At 39.8% G+C, this 19,804-nt stretch overlaps 1 protein-coding gene across 5 annotated transcripts in view; it reads left to right on the forward strand.

Annotated features, from left to right (window-relative positions):
* grik5 (glutamate receptor, ionotropic, kainate 5) overlaps positions 1 to 13,145 on the forward strand; it is a 98,575-nt gene extending 85,430 nt beyond the window's left edge. For 3 of the 5 annotated variants that reach the window (XM_075465910.1, XM_075465912.1, XM_075465911.1), the window contains 4 exons: positions 770 to 995; positions 3,972 to 4,100; positions 6,344 to 6,510; positions 7,768 to 13,145. In XM_075465910.1, coding sequence (XP_075322025.1) covers positions 770 to 995; positions 3,972 to 4,100; positions 6,344 to 6,510; positions 7,768 to 8,382 — 1,137 coding nt within the window. In that variant the 3' untranslated portion in view covers positions 8,383 to 13,145. Of the gene's footprint in view, positions 1 to 769; positions 996 to 3,971; positions 4,101 to 6,343; positions 6,511 to 7,055; positions 7,646 to 7,767 lie in introns of those variants that run through there. The other 2 variants (XM_075465913.1, XM_075465914.1) reach the window with 2 other exon arrangements.
* The last annotated feature ends 6,659 nt before the right edge of the window (positions 13,146 to 19,804 follow it).

Genomic DNA, 19,804 nt, shown 5'->3' on the forward strand with positions numbered 1-19,804 from the left:
CTTTTATTTGCCAGCATGTCTCTGGTCGTCTTTACGGCTGGTTGTGTTAAGTGGCTGACTGCCGGTGTTTGCTTTGTGAGATCGCTTCTGGAATCTGAGCCGACATCTGTGTTTGTCATAGTGTGTTTTGTCTGTGTGTGTAGGTGTGTTTGCCTGTGGGAGTGTGTGTAGGTGAGTGTAAAAAAGTATATTTGTTTATTCATGTGCGATGGCTACATGCCAATTTGTGTTTGTTTTTCATTCTCTAATGTTTGTTCGTATTGGGGATATAAAAAAGAGTGGTCTGTGTTTGTCTATATAAGCCGGTTTTATTGCTACAGTACATTACCCCACTCAGTGCCTAATCCACAAACATACAAACACACGCAGATGCCAGCCTCTCTACTCTTTTTCTTCTACTAACATTTACATGTACAACATGTGACCGTACACTTAATCCTGTTTTGGAGCGTGCCATAATTTGTTTAGTGTTGATTTACCTTCATGTGAATTGCATTATATATGCTTTATTTAAATAATCCATCGCCTTGGTTCAACTTGCACTTTTACCCCCAAATTATCGCTATTGATAGTTTACAATACAGTTCTTGTAGAAACTGCCTGTCTGGGATATCTGGGATGAATCTTTTTTGCTTTATGTCTTTCCGCTCTCTTTTTTCATTCTCATTTAGAAACTTAGAAAAAGATGTTATTTTTATTTTGGGGACCTCATACAAACAGTGACTTCTGGTCACAGCTGAATTCGTCACCTTCACATTTTCTTTTGCAGAACTCACGATACCAGACATACCAGCGGATGTGGAACTACATGTACTCCAAGCAGCCCAGTGTATTTGTAAAAAGCACAGAGGAGGGCATCGCCCGTGTTGTCAACTCCAAATATGCCTTCCTGATGGAGAGCACTATGAACGAGTACCATCGCGGGCTCAACTGTAATCTCACACAGATAGGAGGTCTGCTGGACACCAAGGGTTACGGCATCGGCATGCCACTAGGTAATCATGCTGAAATATAACTTTTTATACAAACAAACCATAAAACACACAAGACAAAGTTCTTGTAGAAACTGTTAATGGACTAAGTATTTACACTCATGTACAGCTGTGTTATTTATTTTTAATATAATGAAGCAGATTTCCATGCTTTAAAAGGGACGAAAAAATATGTCTCTAAATTCATTGCCAAAAACTTGGTTTTCAAAACATGTTATTCAGTGAGCAGTTAGGATATGATTTCTGTGTCACAGTCCCAGGCCAGAGTAAAAAATATCTAGTTTCCTGACATTTAACTTCACCTTGAAATGATGCATTTACTGTACCTCAGAAGTGGGAGGTCAAAACTCCCCTGATCTCTGAAATTAATAGCGTGACATGCAATGCAAAGAACTAAAACAGCAGACAGAAAACTTCAGGAATAAAAGTATGCACTTGTAAATGAATGCATAATAAATAATTAAATTGATTAAACAAAAGTTCAACACAATAACTGCAACAATCATTTAATCATTCCTATGTTGGTCACATGATTCTTATAATTACCTCTTTGCTTTCCAAATAAGGAAAGGGCAAAACAATCATAAAAACACCAACAAAATATTAAAAATTGTGTGTGTGTGTGTGTGTGTGTGTGTGTGTGTGTGTGTGTGTGTCAGTTGACACTGAGTGGTTTCCTAAGCTTTAAAGCCAGTGATCACCATACATCTTTTACTGCAACGGACATATCTGAAGAAGATGGTCTCATCAGGTTTTTAAAGGTCACAAATACAGTTTTTAGATTAGATCTACAGTTTATCAATATAGAATTGATTTATTTGTAAAGTTAATAACAGGAAACCTCAAAGCCAGAAAACTTATAGCACCAACTTGTTTTTTTTGCACTGTTGCAGCATTTTGCAGCAGTTTCGTCACAGCATTTTAATGAAAGGAATAGAGTTTCTTTAAATTCCACTAGGAGTACATCTAATAAGTGTAGACTTTTAAAAGGTAAAGAAAGTACTGACAGAACAATATCCGTCTTGCTAAAGTTTTAGACTAATTGTAAAGATGTAATTTAGATCTCATAAAAGCAGTGGTTCCCATATTATGGTCATGACTCTTCCTCCCATCACAGGATGCATGTATTCTGTACATTTGAAGGATAAGCACTTTCATCAGGGAGTTATTTTCTTAATCAGAATCCTTAATTTGAATTCATCATCAGCCCCGGAAATATAAGCTTATGTAAGCTCACATACTGAAATGTCTCTTCCTGTTGCACTAATAAAGAACAATAACACTTCAGCGTACAAGGAGTCTAACCCTGTGGTTATAGTTAAAGAGGGATAATTGTAACATGTTTAGATAATAATAGCCTTATTGTCTATGTCTGTTCTGCTGTGAGGTGGTAACAGTAATTCAGTTTAAAAGGAATTCCACAATGACATTTTGAACTTAAACTTTTCTGTAATCTGTTACCTCAAGGTCCACTTTCCTCTGAGAAGTTGGACTTTTCTCATCTTGAAATAGCCTTGAACACAGTCATTAATCTGGGAACTAGTTACAGTTGAGAGTAAAGTAGGTCACCTATAGCCCCAGTGAACTCCTTGAGAAAGGAATGGGTACTAAGGGTTTACACAGTCTACAGTACTGGTGGACATCTGGGAGAAGAAGTGACATAGTGTTACTGAGCATGTCCGACAGAGGGCAGGGTGAGAGTGAAAGGGAGCTATCTCAGATCTAAAACGGCAAACTTTATCAACAAAAGGAACAAAAAGGATTAAAAGTCATTGATGGTAGGAGAAGCAGGAACACCGGCACAAGATCAATTATGCTAAGCAGACATGTGTACTTGTAGATGATTTGTTAGATTAGATCTGAAAAAAGGGTTGCGTCGATTTATTTTTTATCCGTGGGATTATTAAGTATTTGAACTTGCAGTTAATTGCTTTTCCACACACGCTCAGCTCCTCTGAAGTTCCTTTTATTGTTTTTCACATACAGGAGATGTCAGTGAATCAGTTATCTCTTGCATTGAAGAGGTCAGCAATAGCTTGACTTTCTGTTATGGGTCTTATGGAGAGAGGAAGCAGAAACAGAGATAAAAAAGAGACGGTTTACACGGATGTTTCAGTTTAAACAAACAGACATTATTGAAATATTTTGGGAAATACATAAAATTGGGTTATTGGAAGTTACTTTGAAGTTACTGTACATATGAACCTTCAGCCAGGAACAGTTTAACTTGACACAAACAGGATATTTTGGAATAAAGATCAAGCTTAATGTTGTCTAACGGTAAATAAAATGTGCTTTTACAGTTGTTATATTCTTTGGTGACTTTCTGAAGATGCCAAGCCTTCAGCAAACAATCCGGGATTTAACCTAAAATCACTTACAAAAAGCGGTTTGCATTTTATTTGAACTTTGAGTTGTATTTTGAATATTGAACTTGGAGTATTGAACTGAACTTGTTATCTTTTATTTTTGCTTTGGACTGAGCTAAACCAGCTGAAGCTAAGCTGAATTTTTCAAACAGTATTCCCATTACTACGTGGAGCAAAAGTCGACACTTCTCATGGAGAGTTTTTCTGTTTCTTCGAGAGAGTTTCTTTATCTTGGTGGCTAGATATCACCATGACACCTAAGAACCAATATTTGTATCTCTGATCAAGTAAATCTTCAGATGCTTTCAGACTGCTCTTGTGTATCTAGATCATAACATACTTTGATTTCTATTTGAGCAGCAGCTGTACCGCTGTCTCTGTCTCTGGTTGTAATCTTGCTGTTTATCTCACTAATCCTCTCTTTCTACTCACTACAAGATCACTTGTATCCACTTCAAAGCTGCAACAGCTATTCTTTCTCTTTCACTCTGCAGTCTGCTCTTTCACACTCCCTCATCTCATGTTTTCCCCCTCTTCTAAAATAGCCTTTCTTTTTAGCTGCACCTTGTCCAACACTGGCACTTATCTTCCTTTCACTGTCATCTGCCAGGATCTCCGTTCAGAGATGAGATCACACTGGCCATCCTCCAGCTGCAGGAGAATAATAGGCTGGAGATACTGAAGAGGAGGTGGTGGGAGGGGGGCCAATGTCCCCGAGAGGAGGACCACCGTGCCAAGGGTGAGTTGACCGCAGCTGCCTGTCTCTTCTCCCTCCTCCTCTCCAATGTCTCTCCTCTCTCTGCTACAGTGCAGCTAATGGCTAATGCCTAACCTAATGTCCCTGTGAAGGGTGCTTAGTGCAGTCTGTTTTCCCAAATGTATTCTGTTTGTCTCAGGTGGTGTGTAATGTGAATTTTATAGGAGAGAGTTTTTGCTTGTGCACGTGTGTGTTCAAAGTCAGCGTCTTTATGAAAGACAAAGACAATCAAAATGTTGCTGCATTTATGTTGTTGATGTCAGATGAACATTTCTTTTAGAAATGGCTCTGGACACAAGAAGCTGTGCAGACAGTCCCAGGATTCAGTAATTCAAGATATTCAAATATTGTAGTTTCACTCGAGTTTGTACTCCATGTTAATTAACAGATTTTTGATGCATGATGCATATCCTGAAAAAGAATGGTAAGATGTAAAGCTGCAGGGGGAGAGAAGTCTAAATTTCCAGTGCCAACTGTGGGTCAAGCTCCAAAAATAAAGTCTGATCCTGCACATTACTTAATACAGCATGACAGTATTTTTGTCAGCCCCATTTCTTTCCACTCTGCAGTTCGTCTATTATGATTTGGCGAAATTATGAAAGCAAAGCGAAAGATTATGAAAGTGATGTGACATGTTAATTCACGGAGGAATTGGATACTCTTTTTTGTCAGAACAGACTTGAGATACCACTCTCATCGGACTCCCGGTAGACAGCACAACAGAGCCGTGTTGGCTTGAGCTCTTAGAAACAGACATTAGATAGTCTGGTAACAAAATGTGGCTACCAGGGCCTCAGAAGTGAATACAACCAGTACTTGTTATATCTTTGTTTGTTTAATCCATTGAAATGATGATTAAAAATGATGTCCTGGATAACTTTTGAGATTTTTATTACTACTTGATTTGGTCACACACCTCTCATTTATTAAGGTATTTACCTCTATTTTTTTGTCTTGCAGATTGTATATTCTGTGCTGTAATTACAACAAAGAAAGTGGCCTCACTTGTCTCCTGTGCTATTATTGTACCTTCATTCAAGCGCACAAAAAAACAATGGTGTCTGTGTGATGTAAATGTCATCATTTGGGGTGTTCAAAATGACATTAAAATTAAGATTTGTATTCATTAATTTTTTAATTTAAATCCAAAATAAGTTACAACAAATAAATACAAAAGAAACAAACCAATGTCCCTGTATTTCACATTTAAGGACCATGGACAAGAGTGAGGCAGTTATTAAATCATTGAAGCCCAATGTGCTGTAATAGAGATAGCCAGCTATCTCAACGTAGACCAATTCCACCCCTTAATTTAGGTAAAAAGCTGCTATTTTGGAAAATGTAGACATATGAATATAAACCTGCCTGAGTTTGAGACCCCTTTATGAGCCTTCTTGCTCTTTTGGGGCATTATGGACCATTAGGACCAAGGAAACCGCAGGTGATATAAAGAAAAAAAAGGAAACAAATGGAGCACAGAGCATGAAATGCTCCATGTGATTAGTAAACTTAAATTAGTTGGTTTCCATTACCATTTTAAATCACATTATGAAGATGTGAATAAGAAAAGGAGATTTGAAACGGTATGAAAATAAAGGAAAAAACTCAGGGACAAAAAAGTTAACATGCTTCCTTTAGGTTGTTTCTGTCATGTCAGGAGGAATGGAAACAACTTTGCAAATCATGTCTGATCTCATTAAGATTAAAATGATGACCAGCGGTTTCTGCTGTGGGCCAGAAAACATTAAAGTCACTTGACTGACAGGTGTCTTCCTAGGTATGAATGAAATGTCCCAGATATTCCCAGAGATAAAAGTCATTTCTGAAGAAGAGCTCTCTTCATTTTCCTTTTGTGGATGTCCACCACAGTTATTGTTTCTTCCTCCTTGAAGTTTGTTTAGGACAACTGCTTCCACTTAATTAGAAACTCTAGCAACCTAGACCATAAGGCAAGGCAATTTTATTTATAGAGCACAATTCGTACACAAGGTAATTAAAAGTGCTTAATACCACCTTCTGGTGACATAAATCAACCATGTTTATTCACTTCAAATCAGTCAATGAAAATGCGTCTAATGTTTCTTCTTTTTGTGGCTTTTTAGAAAATTGTTACAGATTTGCTTCGCCAGTGAATGGAAACCCAGCTATTGAGACAAAAGCGTTGCCACTGCTGATGTGTTTGTGTCATCATGTGCAATCATTTGTTTCCTGTGGCTCAATCTCAGGTCTGGGCATGGAGAACATTGGGGGCATCTTCGTGGTGCTGATCTGTGGCCTCATCATCGCTGTGTTTGTGGCCATTATGGAGTTTGTGTGGTCGACGCGGCGCTCGGCAGAGACTGATGAGGTATGCCCCCATACCTGCCCTCGCCGACCCCACAGACACACCCCAGTAGGTTCCCATGGCATCCCGCCAACCCTTTTGATTATGTTGTTTTGTGTGTGTTTTTGCGTGTGAGAGTGGGCAAATTTCTATTTCAGTTTCTGCCGCCATTTGTACATGTTTGTGTGTGCGCTAACATTTGAGGTCTTGCGTGTTTTCTGCATGTGTGATAAGAGGAATGTTGGAGTATGTGACTCTGAACTGCTATGGTGTCAAAAATAATACAAGAAATAGAAGTTTTGATTGCATGCTCTGCCTGTTTTGAAGTCATTATGCCCTTTAAGTGTTTGGTGTTTAACAGTACTGCAGCAAGTGTTTGTGAGCTAAACATGATAGATCGGATAAGCAATATTGAGAAATGCCAATATTTGCTTGCATAAAGAAGCAGTGTGATCTTTTTCCTTGGCATTAAATGTCATGATGTATCTTCTTTTACATGCCTCACATGTACGCTGGTATTCTTCGTTTCCATTTTTGGATTACTTCTCACCCATTTCACTGTGTGTCTCCCTCTATCTCTCGAACACACACACCTTTTGTCATTTGGCCATCAGTGTTTGTTCTCCAATAACGAGTACTGTTTCTGTTTATGTGAGCACATGACTTTTGTTAATGATTTTGATGAGAGTGTTCGTCTGTAGTGGACATGTTAATGCATTTTGTTTGTCATGTGTTCAAATAACAGTAGTCGTGCTGTTGGAATCATGAAAGAGATTTATGGATGTGACTGTGTGTCCATGTGTGTATTTTTGCGTTGAGCTCTGCACAGCTGATGTATGAACGAGTACTTTTGTATCCTGTTTGTGCACATGAGTTTGCGGGCCTGCTTGTGTGTTCATAGTGTCATGATGAAGTGCCCATAAACTAAACAACATTTTGGTGTTCTATGTGTTTAGATTGTAATAACTCTCTCTGCTCCTTGGATATTCTCCCGTCTCTATCCATCTTCACATCCTTCCCAACTCCTGGTCATTTCTGTTCTTAAACCATCTCTCCATTTGTTGATCCGTGCCCTCGCTTCTCCTGCAACTCTTTGGTTTATCATGCCCACTGTGTTTGTTCTTTCTCCCTCGTCGCCGCCTCCTTCTTTTTTTTGTTTTCGTTTCTTTTGAATTTTATTGCTTTCCCTCTGCTCTGTTTATGTACTGCCTTACCACTGTCTTGTTGTGCTGCCTGCCTACTTTGTGTCTGTGGCACCTCCCCTACCTTTGCCTCCTTCCCTTTTCCTTTTTCCTTCTTTCCTCCCTCCTTCCTTTTCTCCTCCAGGTGTCTGTCTGTCAAGAGATGATCACAGAGTTTCGAAACGCCGTCTCCTGTAAAAAGAGCTCCCGCATGCGCCGCCGCAGGCCCCTGAGCAGCTCAGCAGCTTTGCGCCATCCCACTCGCATCGCTCTTGGGGCCCCTCGTCCGTTGCGGCTGGTTCGGGAGATGCGCCTCAGCAACGGCAAGCTATATAGCGGAGCAGGCCCCCTGACAGGTGGAGCAGGAGGGACAGGGGCGCCTGATCTTGGCCCCGGGCCCCAACGGATCCTAGATGATCCATTAGGAGCCAACACCACCCCACCTCCACCCGCCCCCACCGCTGTGATGCTGCCTGCTCGTGGCTGCACCCACGTGAGAATCTGCCAGGAGTGCAGAAGAATCCAGAGCCTGAGATCAGGCAGCAGTATAGGATCATCCTCGACAAGAATACCACCTTCGTCTGCCCCCCTGCCCCGGCTACCTCCGCCCCCTCCCCAGTCCTCGTCTAACACAGACAGTGAGGGTGGAGGTGGGCCTAGCCCAAGGAGACTACATCACAGCCCCCCACCTCATACCCCTCGCCCCATTCCACCTCCACAAAACAGCAACAACACAGACTTACTGGGGGACCAGGACTGAGTGTAGAAGCAGCTGGATGGGGGGTGGAGATGGTGTAGGGGGGCAGGGATGTTGCAGTGGGACACTTGTGCTGCTCAAAGAAACATTATGTCTACATGTGAAACTGATCTGAGTTTAAAAAAGTGGGTGATGAGGGATAGAAAGGAGTGAAAATGTTCCACTCCGTAAAATAGAAAGATGACCTACAAGAGGAGAATGAATGGGACAGCGGTAACATTTCTCCATTAAAACCTGAGGCCTGCAGATGCAGAGCAGACTGTAAGATGATCACCTTTTAGGCTTCTGTGATCAGCTCAGAAGAGCAGTTTAGTTTGGACAAATCTGAAATGAATTGCACATTACCGAAGGATGGCCTCCTTTTGTCTTGAGAGTGCTGGTTTTCTTCCACAGACATTTTCCTGGAAGCCGTCTCGCTCTTCAGTCAAATTAATCCTTGCTGGAGGATTGAAAACAGAAAATTAAAAGACTTCCAGAGAATTATTTCCTGTTGTTTTTGTTTTTTTTCTTCTGCTGTCTATGTTTTGTTACCATTGATCTAAGTGGGAATAAATACTGACTATATGTGACACTATGGTGGATTATAACATAACTTGCGAGTTTTGTGTCCCTCCCTTTGCCCCACAGCTGCTTTTTTGGATGGTATCGAGAAGACGGATGTAACGACTTTAAGACAACAGTGTGAATAGTTGAAGAGAAGTGTTGACCTGCCTTTCCTTTTTTTTTTTACACAATGTGTGCAAAATCTGTGCGTCTTGTAAGTCTGTCACTAACTGCTCAAATAAGAAGCATGTATCCAACACCTTCTACCAATGTTAGATAATCAGACAAAGAAGGAAGACAAGTGTCTTTGAAATGGGAAATGAATGTCCCTCGTTATCCCCAGTAACACTCGCCATGCCTTTACTTTTTTTCTCCACCTCTGTTCACAGATAATAGACAAGATAGAGAGACTGGGTGTGTCAGAAAGACAAGGTGGTGAACAGAAATGAAAGAAGATAGAAAGAACTAGGGGGTGAAAATGACACTACACTCTGAATTTGAATGAGAAATCTGTCCCGGAACTACTTCGACAATTAGATATGTCCTGATCTGTTAATTCTGGGCATCTTTCAAGGAGCTTGTTAATGCGCCAGCAGGCTGGAGTTGCAGCCACTTCCCTACTCACTGTTCAACAGCCTGACTTGGCCGTCCGCAGTAGTAACTCCTGCCAGAGTGATAGACTCAACACAGTCTTGTCAATACTGTTTCAAGCTTTTGATCGCCTAATTACTCCCCTTGGTGGCTGGGGACTCATTCAGGAGGGGGTTGAACACAGAGAAACATGCTGATGAATACATTTAGCAGAATTACATGTTTTCCACGGTGGCTAAAAATAATCTTGTCTGCTCTAATTATATGTTTTATGTTATTCTCCAACATTTGCTGAAAACTCCAGCTGAAACAGTTTGTAATTTATGTAGCAATCAGCCACAACATTAAAACCACCTGCATAATCCTGAGTATGGACAAGGTGTCCTGCGCTGCCTGGCACTGGGCACATCGGCATCAGGTGCTTTGGGAACAATCCGGAGTGGAACTTCCATGGATTGATGATTTTTAAATTGCATGCTCAATCAGATTTCCATCTGGGGAATTTTGAAGCTTAGTCAAAGCTGAGCTATTGGTTGCACTCTTTTAGCAGTCCCCTAACCAGTTTTCATAGTGTGTCTGTCGGGTGAATTGTTCTATTTGTGGTGTGCGTGGTCTGCAACAGTGTTTATGTGGTTCTCACGTGTCGATTTAACATCCACATGAATGCTGCCAGTATTTCCCAGCAGAGGACTGCGCTGTAACAAGATGATCAATAGCATTCACTTTATCTGTCAGTGGTTTTATTGTTGTAGCTGATTGATAAATAAGCAGGGGTATGTAAAGGGAATACACTGGTGGATTTGCATATTTTTATTCAAGCCCAAGAAACCACTGCTCAACATTGCCTATACATTACAGCAATTATTGAAAAAGATAGATATACATATTTATGCATTTGTTATTGTTACAGATCCCTTAAAAGACAAAAGCTGGTGGTGATTTAATTCTTCGAACACCACAGTTGCAGTAGGAGTTACGTTCCTTTATTATGACACTACAGTTGAAGTCATTTTCGCTTACATCGTCTTTATTTCTGACTTGCAGACTTACCTGCGCCTGGAAATAGTCCCCATTATTAAACCATAATTACTATTCAGTAACATCTGCTAAAAACTGCAGTACCCAGCTGTTTTCATTGAGAACACAATGCCTCCTTCATAATCTGTTTGTGAGCTGGTCAGTCTTCATACTCATCCAAATGCTCTCCTTGTTGTTGGAAAAGAAGCAAAATGGAGCCGATTAGTTTCATGTCTAGGCTATAGTAGAAGAATAAAATGTTTAAATGGATGCATGATATGTAGGATTTGACGAGGTAACTTTATGTCAAACTGTGGGTTTTCAACCTCACAGGTGTGACACACTCCTTTGTTTGGCACATTGCCTTGGTGATTAATACTGGACACCAAACCTGCAGGTTATGTTTGGGACACAGAGATAAATATTCAAAACATAGAAAAAAAATATTTTTGATCCTGTAAATTTCTTTTTAATTTCTTTGAACATTCTGTTGCTTGGATCTCCAAGAAAATGAACTTAAAGACATTTGCCAATGGGCCACGTGCTAATTAGAATTAAACCCTTTCAACACGACCATGTTCCACTTAAAAATAATAAATCCAAAATTGTTTCACAGGCCATTATAATGCATCCGCAGCAGCAACATTTAATAAAATCATAATTATTGTCAGACCTTCTTGTGCCTTAATGCTAGGGCATTGAGTTTGATAAACCTGTTAGTTCACACAGTATTTCATTCTTTTGACAGCTTTTCTTCTTGACGTTGGCTACAGTGACTGTGTTGCTTTTGGATAGGATTATATTTCACACTTTAAAAACTTGGGTTGACAGGTTGTAAGGTAGCTTGTTGACTTTGACAGTTTTTTTTAAGGATTTTGTTCAACTAGAAACCAAAAGATACCCGGGGTATGTTGAACCTGCTTTGTGACTTAGACCCCAGAGATGGTCCTCTTGTTAAAAATAATTTACATTTAGTTCACTTCACTGTAAAGCAGACATTTAAGTCCCAGAATCTAACGCTGATGTCACTTTATCATCGAGTCTTTCGTTAGTATTTCCTGCAGGTCAGTGACTCAGTGTTCATGGAACCAGCTGCCCATTCACTTTCCAAATTAATCCTCACGGAATGACTCACCATTTACTGGACTTGAGGTGATTTGATGCATAGTTATCATCAATGCACTTATGACAGTGGGTTTAAAAGGTCTTTCTGGTACGTGTCCTCAAGGAGCAATGACGTCTAAGACTTGAGACTTGGCTGATGCAACATTCTCAATGAAAAGTATTACCGGATCCTCGTCAACCTGTTGTTCATGTTTTTTTAATGTTTGTTTCTTATGGCTTGACTTCCAGACAGCAGAGCTTATGAATGTAATGATTTAGCTGCCAGTTCTCAGTTGTTGGAAGCTAATCTTTTCCTGCACCCTGAAAACATCAATAACTTTTTTCGTCTTTGCCTCTTGTTTCGAAAGACAGTTTTCCAATATGTATCCACATAAAACCATCATCCCTGAAAACTTCCACAGCCATGATAGACTTGAAGACTCTAGCTGTTGTAACATTTGACTGAGACCCATCATGCTATCATCCAAACATATCCAAACGGGAATGTAGCACGTGATCATGTCCTTGTCTGGATTTGATAGCACAAGGACGTGATCCCTCACTGGTTTCCTACCTGTCCATATCCAGCATGCAAACAGTGTGAGATCATTTGCAAAGCCACCAGTCCACCCTTTACAAATCCCTCTGAAAAATGCAGGTATTGTTGTTTTTGCCAACATTTCACTGCTGTATAATTTTTTTTTTCCCCCAGTGAAGCTGATTTGTTGACACCCTTGTGCTGCAGATAATGAATGATAACATTGTTTGCTCACGTTATGCATTTTCTCTGAATGACAAGCTGGCTGAATTTGATGCTTCTGTCTCTCTATCTCTGTTTTCTTCTGCCTTTGTGTCCAGAATGCTGATGAGACAACACAAGCCAACCTTTTCAACACGCTGCCACAGTACACGCACACACAAACAAGCAAACACAAATGCATTCATGCACGGCATCTTTATCTCTGATCCCTTTTGTTGTCTGAAGTTTGTTTGGAAATTTGTCCTCAGAGTTTTTTTTTTTAAATGCCTTCTATGATTTGTATGCAACAGAACCACACAGCCACATTAAAGTGGCTATTGACAGCTTTAAACCATCAGCTGAAATACATGATGTGGAGAGACAGGAAAAAGGCTAAAAGAGAAAAAAAAACCCACAAAACTTAAGTATTGCTGGTGTGATTCTAAAAGGGAGGGAGGGTCACAAAATGAAGGAAACTGGGTGTCTGAACGGTTGCTCCACCAAACAAACATTTGTTTACTTTTGCATTATTTTCTTTGGTATTTTTTTCATATTTCTATACTAGTGCTAAATGGATTATTAAAATGATGAATATTATGATTAAATTGTTATTATTCCTATTGAAGAGCTCAAATCTCTAGTGTGCTTGTGGGGGAAGGCTTGGGGGAGTGAGGTGTTGGGATGAAAGTGCCATGATGTTCTTCAGAGAGATTGCCCTGTTGTTCAAACTTATAGACACACAGTTCTTTTGGAATAAAAAATATTCAAACAGTCTAATGTGATTTCTTTGCATTTCAACATGGATAGTTTTCACATCTAGGTGATGTTTTACTTCCTTCAAGTGACATACTCATTTCTACAATGTAATCAGCAGATAACTGATATGATGACAGTAAAAAATAATTTGTGAAAGACACATAACATGAAAATGAATGAAAGTAATCTGTCAGTTTGTATGCAATGCATGACTGTTGTAGCTGGTTGAGGCTGAGCCAGATTCTGGGTACTTTATATAAATGCCCTTCTCGGTTGAATGATGAACACTACACTATATCTTTTCTCACCCTAGTAGTTCTGTTATGGGTGATTGATTTGAGTAGGACTCAAAGGCAGGACACAAGAGGCAAAGTGAGCTTTAATTAATGTTGATGTGACATAAAAGTCTGACATGGATCAAAAAGAGGTTTTCAACAATGAAGGCAAAGATACAGGAGGGCAAAGTGAAGCTCAAATACAAGCCAAGGCTTACAAGATAAACACAACTGGTGACATGACAGGATGACACAAGAAAAGGTGGACAGAGGTTTGGTAAACAGACTAACCAAGCACAAAAGGAGATACAAGACCATTATAATCTAATTGGGTAAGAAGACACAGATGAAACCAATAAAGACGGGAGGGAAAGGAGTCAAAGATGCAAATGTACAAAAACCCTACACGACTGATTTTTATTCTATTTGATTTAATTCTGTTATCTGTTTATTACATTATAATATATACATACAGTATATATAACATACAGTATTTTTATTAGTGCTGCAGCAGTATAATTTTCCACCTGGAAATGATAAAGTATTATTGAGGTGAACTGAATTGACAATGACACATAGGGACCTTGATAACCAAAATAACAGGGAAACTAAGGCAAATAGAAAAATAAAACAGGAATTTCATAAAAGGTAAACTAGGAAACAAGGCAACTAAAGACAAAACGGGAGCTTTATGACAGCAATGAACACAAGAAAACTAAGGCTAAAGCAGAAACTGTACAGAAATTAACAAGAGAGTAAGTTTTGCGAAATGTAACGGAAAGTGAGGTAAACTGGAAGACAGAACGTTAAGGACAAAGTAAGAATTACTTTATTTTATAATGACCTTATTCTTTTCCTTAGCTCTGTTCCTTAACCTCATTGGAAAACATCTGACCACATGTAGATTAAACTGTTAATATTCAATAAATATTCTACAAAAGAGCACTTTAGATACTTCATCTCATGCAATCTTATCACATTGTAACAGGAAGGTTATATTGATATTTATCATATTAGAGATAATATAGAATCTTACCTTATTATCAAGGTTAATAATTAGAAAAGGAATCGTAATCAGAAGCAACTGAGCATTCATACGTTCACACTTTGCCATGAAAATCTACGGAGGATCAAACTGCCAACACTGTAACTGCTGGATAACCTGCTCTGCCACATGAGCAACAGCATCCCAAGACTGAGGCTACTACCAACCTGCTTACTGTTTCTTTCAAAGGAGCAAATCAATAAAAACCGAGGCTTCAGGAAATGTTTGGGTTTAGAAAAGGAGAACAAACTGCTTTTTAAAATGTTCTTCTTGTCATTTTTTTTTCAATTCAAGGGGTATGAGTGCAATGCACAAATGTAGACCTACACAATATGAAGTCGCAAGTTGGTTCCATCTTCACCGATACTAACCCTGACATAAACCAAATGACGGATAAATGTAGTGGAGTAGAAATGAAAAGCGTGGGGATGTACAAGCATTTCAAATTTGTGGTTGTTACATTTCAAAGTAAACGTATTTAACATCACTGTGTGATTTATTAGTTTCCTGTCGGGACAAAGCAGTTCAGTTAAAATAATATAAAAAAAACCCCACAGATGGTTGATATACAATACATAGAACCACAATACAAATCAGTTAAAACTTTGCACAAAAATAGCTTTTACGTGTTTAGCTTTAGGCTCAGCATTCACACACCCACAAAATTACACTTTGAAGAACTGCTGTTTGAAAAACAACACAATTGTCATCTTTTATTATTGTGCAGAATTATCATGATGCAACAGCTGCAAACACAGCAGTGCAGTAATACTGAGCACTGTTGTGCATTAAGCAAGCTGAATACTGGCTATGATTAGGGCAAAATTCAAAGTGGAAGTGACAACAAAAGGAAATAGTCTGGGTGCCCCAGTGGCATCGATAACATTCATGGTTTGGCTGAGGGCCAGAGGACTTTTGTTGCATGTCATACCCTGTGGTCTCACCACCAAAGATTTCTAAATTTCCATATGTTTGTCTGCAATTCAGCTGCCATCCAATTAACAAAAATCAACATTTGTATTCTTCTATAATCTTGAATAGAAGGCTGCAGACATGATTCAGTTTACGTTTCTTTTCTTTTGACTTTTGTCTTTATATGTGCTCCTCTGGTGGCTTGAAGAAAGAGGAACTTTTTGTGCTAGCAGAAACTGATCAAAAGCCGCTTTCGGACTGTAGGAACCTTTGGCAGTTCTAATAACCTTTTAATCCGCGGGGCCGTTTTCTCCCGTGTTCGGACATACAGGAACTCGGGGCTTTCTCCCTTAGTTCCTATAACTATTTAGCTCCTTCTCCGAGGTCGGGTCTTTTCATGGTTCTATAGAACACATCTGACGGAGGTGTGTGGTGGTCGGTAGCTACGCCCCATGTCATGCTATCACGGCTGAAATGTTTCCTCATACGACACAGACACAACCGGCGGGTGTTTAATAAGTTAAACTTACACTGGTCTCATTTGTCTGCAGCTCTCTGCTCTCCTTTCTTCCTTCATGAAATGAAAAAGTATCGTCTCCTGACTCTCTCTGTGAGCTCTTCCAGCCTCGATATTAGACGTCTGATGTGATCGTCCATGATTAATATCACCATCATGCAGACCATAAACACAGTGGCCTCCCCGCTCTCCATATTAGCTTCTTGGTGGTGTTTTTTCTACTCTCCTTACTTTTACCGTTTTGTTTTGTGTTTGAATGTAGCGCTAAACGGCTAACGAAGCAGACGGCTGCGCGCGGCGCATCAGTCCCTATCAGGTCCCGAATCATATGCGAATGCAGACTGAAACAGTTCCGCTGGGGAAGGATAGTTATCAGAACGAAATTCGAGGAGGGTAGTTCTTATAACTACTTTCTTAGAACGGTCTGTCCGAAAGCGGCTAATGATGCTTCCCATTTCTTCTTTTTAGCACGAGACGTAAAATGTCCGTGCTAGTTAAAGAGTTAAGTTCAGAAATATTTCTTACTATAACGTCGTGCCTGGCCATGTTTGCCCTGAGCCACAACACCAAACACATTTTTTTAAATGTATTTCTAATTTTGACTGATGTTTACAGTCAGGGTAAGGGAGGTTGGATAAAATGTATTTTTTTCTGACATTGACACAAAATGGCTTTAAGAAAACCATAAAGCGGCAACCTGCAAAACGCATTTGATCAATTAATGGCTTTCAGGATCTGATGACAGTTTCACTAATTAATGAGAGCCTTCACAGAAGAGGTAGACTCTATCTCTCTGTATATCATCAGATGAGGAGGTAACTTCAGCTTAAAGACCATGTGCTGGTCTGACAATGTTTAAATCCAGGCTGAAAACAGTTCTATTTAGCTGTCCAGAGCCGCTTTCGGACTGTAGGAACCTTTGGCAGTTCTAATAACCTTTTAATCCGCGGGGCCGTTTTCTCCCGTGTTCGTACAGGAACTCGGGGCTTTCTCCCTTAGTTCCTATAACTATTTAGCTCCTTCTCCGAGGTCGGGTCTTTTCATAGTTCTTATAGAACTAATCTGACGGAGGTGTGTGGTGGTCGGTAGCTACGCCCCATGTCATGCTATCATGGCTGAAATGTTTCCTCATACGACACAGACACAACCGGCGGGTGTTTAATAAGTTAAACTTACACTGGTCTCATTTGTCTGCAGTGCTCTGCTCTCCTTTCTTCCTTCATGAAATGAAAAAGTATCTCCTGACTCTCTCTGTGAGCTCTTCCAGCCTCGATATTAGACGCCTGATGTGATCGTCCATGATTAATATCACCATCATGCAGACCATAAACACGGTGGCCTCCCCGCTCTCCATATTAGCTTCTTGGTGGTGTTTTTTTTACTCTCCTTACTTTTACCGTTTTGTTTTGTGTTTGAATGTAGCGCTAAACGGCTAACGGCTAACACGTCACTGAAGCAGACGGCTGCGCGCGGCGCATCAGTCCCTATCAGGTCCCGACTCATGTGTGAATGCAGACTGAAACAGTTCCGCTGGGGAAGGATAGTTATCAGAACGAAATTCGAGGAGGGTAGTTCTGATAACTACTTTCTTAGAACTCTGTCCGAAAGCGGCTCATATGACACCTGAAAGTATTTTATCTGCACTCTTCACTTTTTAATTAATTAATGATTATTTTAATGGGTTTTTAATTTTATTTCTTTTTAATGATTTTATTGCCTTCTTGTGATTTTATGTAGCTGTGAAGCACTTTGAATTGCCCTGTGTATGAATTGTGCTCTATAAATAAAATTGCCTTGCCTTGCTGCACCCTGCAAACGTAAGAATAATGAGTTTTCTGTTCTGTCTTCATCATTAATAAGCCTGACTTATTTAAACAAATGCATTTTATGCAAAGCAACTTAATACCGCAAATGAAAAGAAATTTTATCTGGAAACAAGCGTGAAACACTTAAGTTCCAGACCAACTGCACTTCCCTTTTCTTTTTCACACAGTTGTAGAATTACTTTTTGCACTCTGCTTACTGATTTACAGATTAAACATTTTGCCTGACCATGAAAAAACTGAGCTGGTCCAACTGTAGATTATGAAGGTTTACTTCTAAAAAAAAAAAGTTTACCAAATTCACTTTATATGGTGATACATGAACAGGTAGCAAGTTAATGGAATACGTTAGTGATATCTAATGATTAGATCCATAATGATTTGCCATTAAGACATCCTTTATTATCAATGATTGCCTCTCCACCCTCACTCCCATTCAGTGGAGATTCATGAATGTGAAAAAAAAAAAAAATCTACCAATTCCTAGAGACACATTTCCCCTGATAGCTTGAGTGAGGCTTTAGGTTTCAAATGAACAACAAGACTTTACAAATGTGTAACGGAGTTGAGCGTAGCAGACACACCATGGAGAAGAGGAACAGGTGTTGCTGCTTAATGCAATACAATGTAACTTCTCAAAAAGCCCACTATGGAGCTCCCCTTACAGGCTTGGAGGTAATGTACGGTTACACTGTCGTAAATACAACACCCTTTCACGTTTCACGTTTCACGTTTGTTGACGAACCTTCGAGGAGTCAGAAGGTGCAAGCTATGTCGACCGAGAAGGTAAGCGTAATCAAATCTACCTGGGAGCGTGAGAGGGGTCTATCTGTTTTTGCGGTAGGTGTGCCAGAAAGCAAGTCGAAGTACTTCTGCTCAGCTCCCGGGCCGGTCCAGCAAAGTTACATAGCGCAGTTTTTCCAACTCAGACCCCCGATGGGCATAGGAGACAGGCCAATCGTAATATTAAAACTCATTCTAGCTGCACAATTTTTTTTCAAGCTGTTATTTTAAGGTATGAATGTTACATAGTATTGCTTTAACTGAAGTTATTCAAAAGACAAACAAAAAGCACTTTCCTGCTTTGCAAAAGAAACTCTGGGTTTACTTCTCCTTGAAATCTGATACATTCTAGCAGTGTTGCCTGTCTGACAGTCATTAACCTGTCAGTGTTTTGTACAGTCATTTAAAGAAGAAGTGGTCTGCTGCATGTCTTCATTTTGCAGAATTAAAAGAGCAATTGCTCTACAAAAACTGCAGAATTTGAGCAATAGGCTAACTCTGAGGGCTGCATGGTGGGGTGGTGATTTGTACTTTTGCGTCATAGTGAGAGGGTTCTTGGTTCGAATCCTGGCTGGGGCCTTTCTGTGTGGAGTTTGCATGTTCTCCCTGTGTATATGTGGGTTCTGTCTGGGTACTCCAACTTCCTCCCACCATCCAAAACGATACATATAAGGTAATTGGAGATTCTGAATTGACCCTTGCAATGAGGATGCATGGTTGTATGTCTCTGTGTTTGTCCTGTGATGGACTGGGAACCCATCCAGGGTGTACCCCACTATTTGCCTGATGACGGCTGGGATAGGCTCCAGCCCCCAAGTGACCCTGAACTGGAATCAGCAGGTATAAAAAATGGATGGATTGATAACTCTTTTACTGAAAATCAAGATAGATATAATAATCTGTAGTCTTAAAAATGAAATGTTCGTTCTGTTTGACAAGGTTTCTCAAGTTTCAGGCATCACATGATCATCAACAGGATTTCTGTCATTTTGAAAAATGTGCCCAAACACAAACCAAAATCAAGGCCTGATGGTTCTCCTGACTTTACGCAGCTAAACTGAAGCAATAACCTCAGTGCAACAGTGACCTTGTGTGGTCAAATTATGGTATTGTTGTGTATTGAAAAGGATAACTAACTTATACCTGCAGATGTATTTTATATTTGATTTGCATTTAATGCAGTTGGTCATGTGTCAGAGTAGAAAACCCATTCGAATATTTCTATGAAAAGAGAGCAAGTGCTCACAGGGAAAGACAATTCCAGCATTAAGATATAAAGCTATATCTTCTGTGGTCTGTACTTCTTCTTCTTCATGTTAA

The sequence above is a fragment of the Odontesthes bonariensis genome, chromosome 5 (assembly GCF_027942865.1).
Source record: "Odontesthes bonariensis isolate fOdoBon6 chromosome 5, fOdoBon6.hap1, whole genome shotgun sequence".
NCBI lineage: Eukaryota > Metazoa > Chordata > Actinopteri > Atheriniformes > Atherinopsidae > Odontesthes > Odontesthes bonariensis.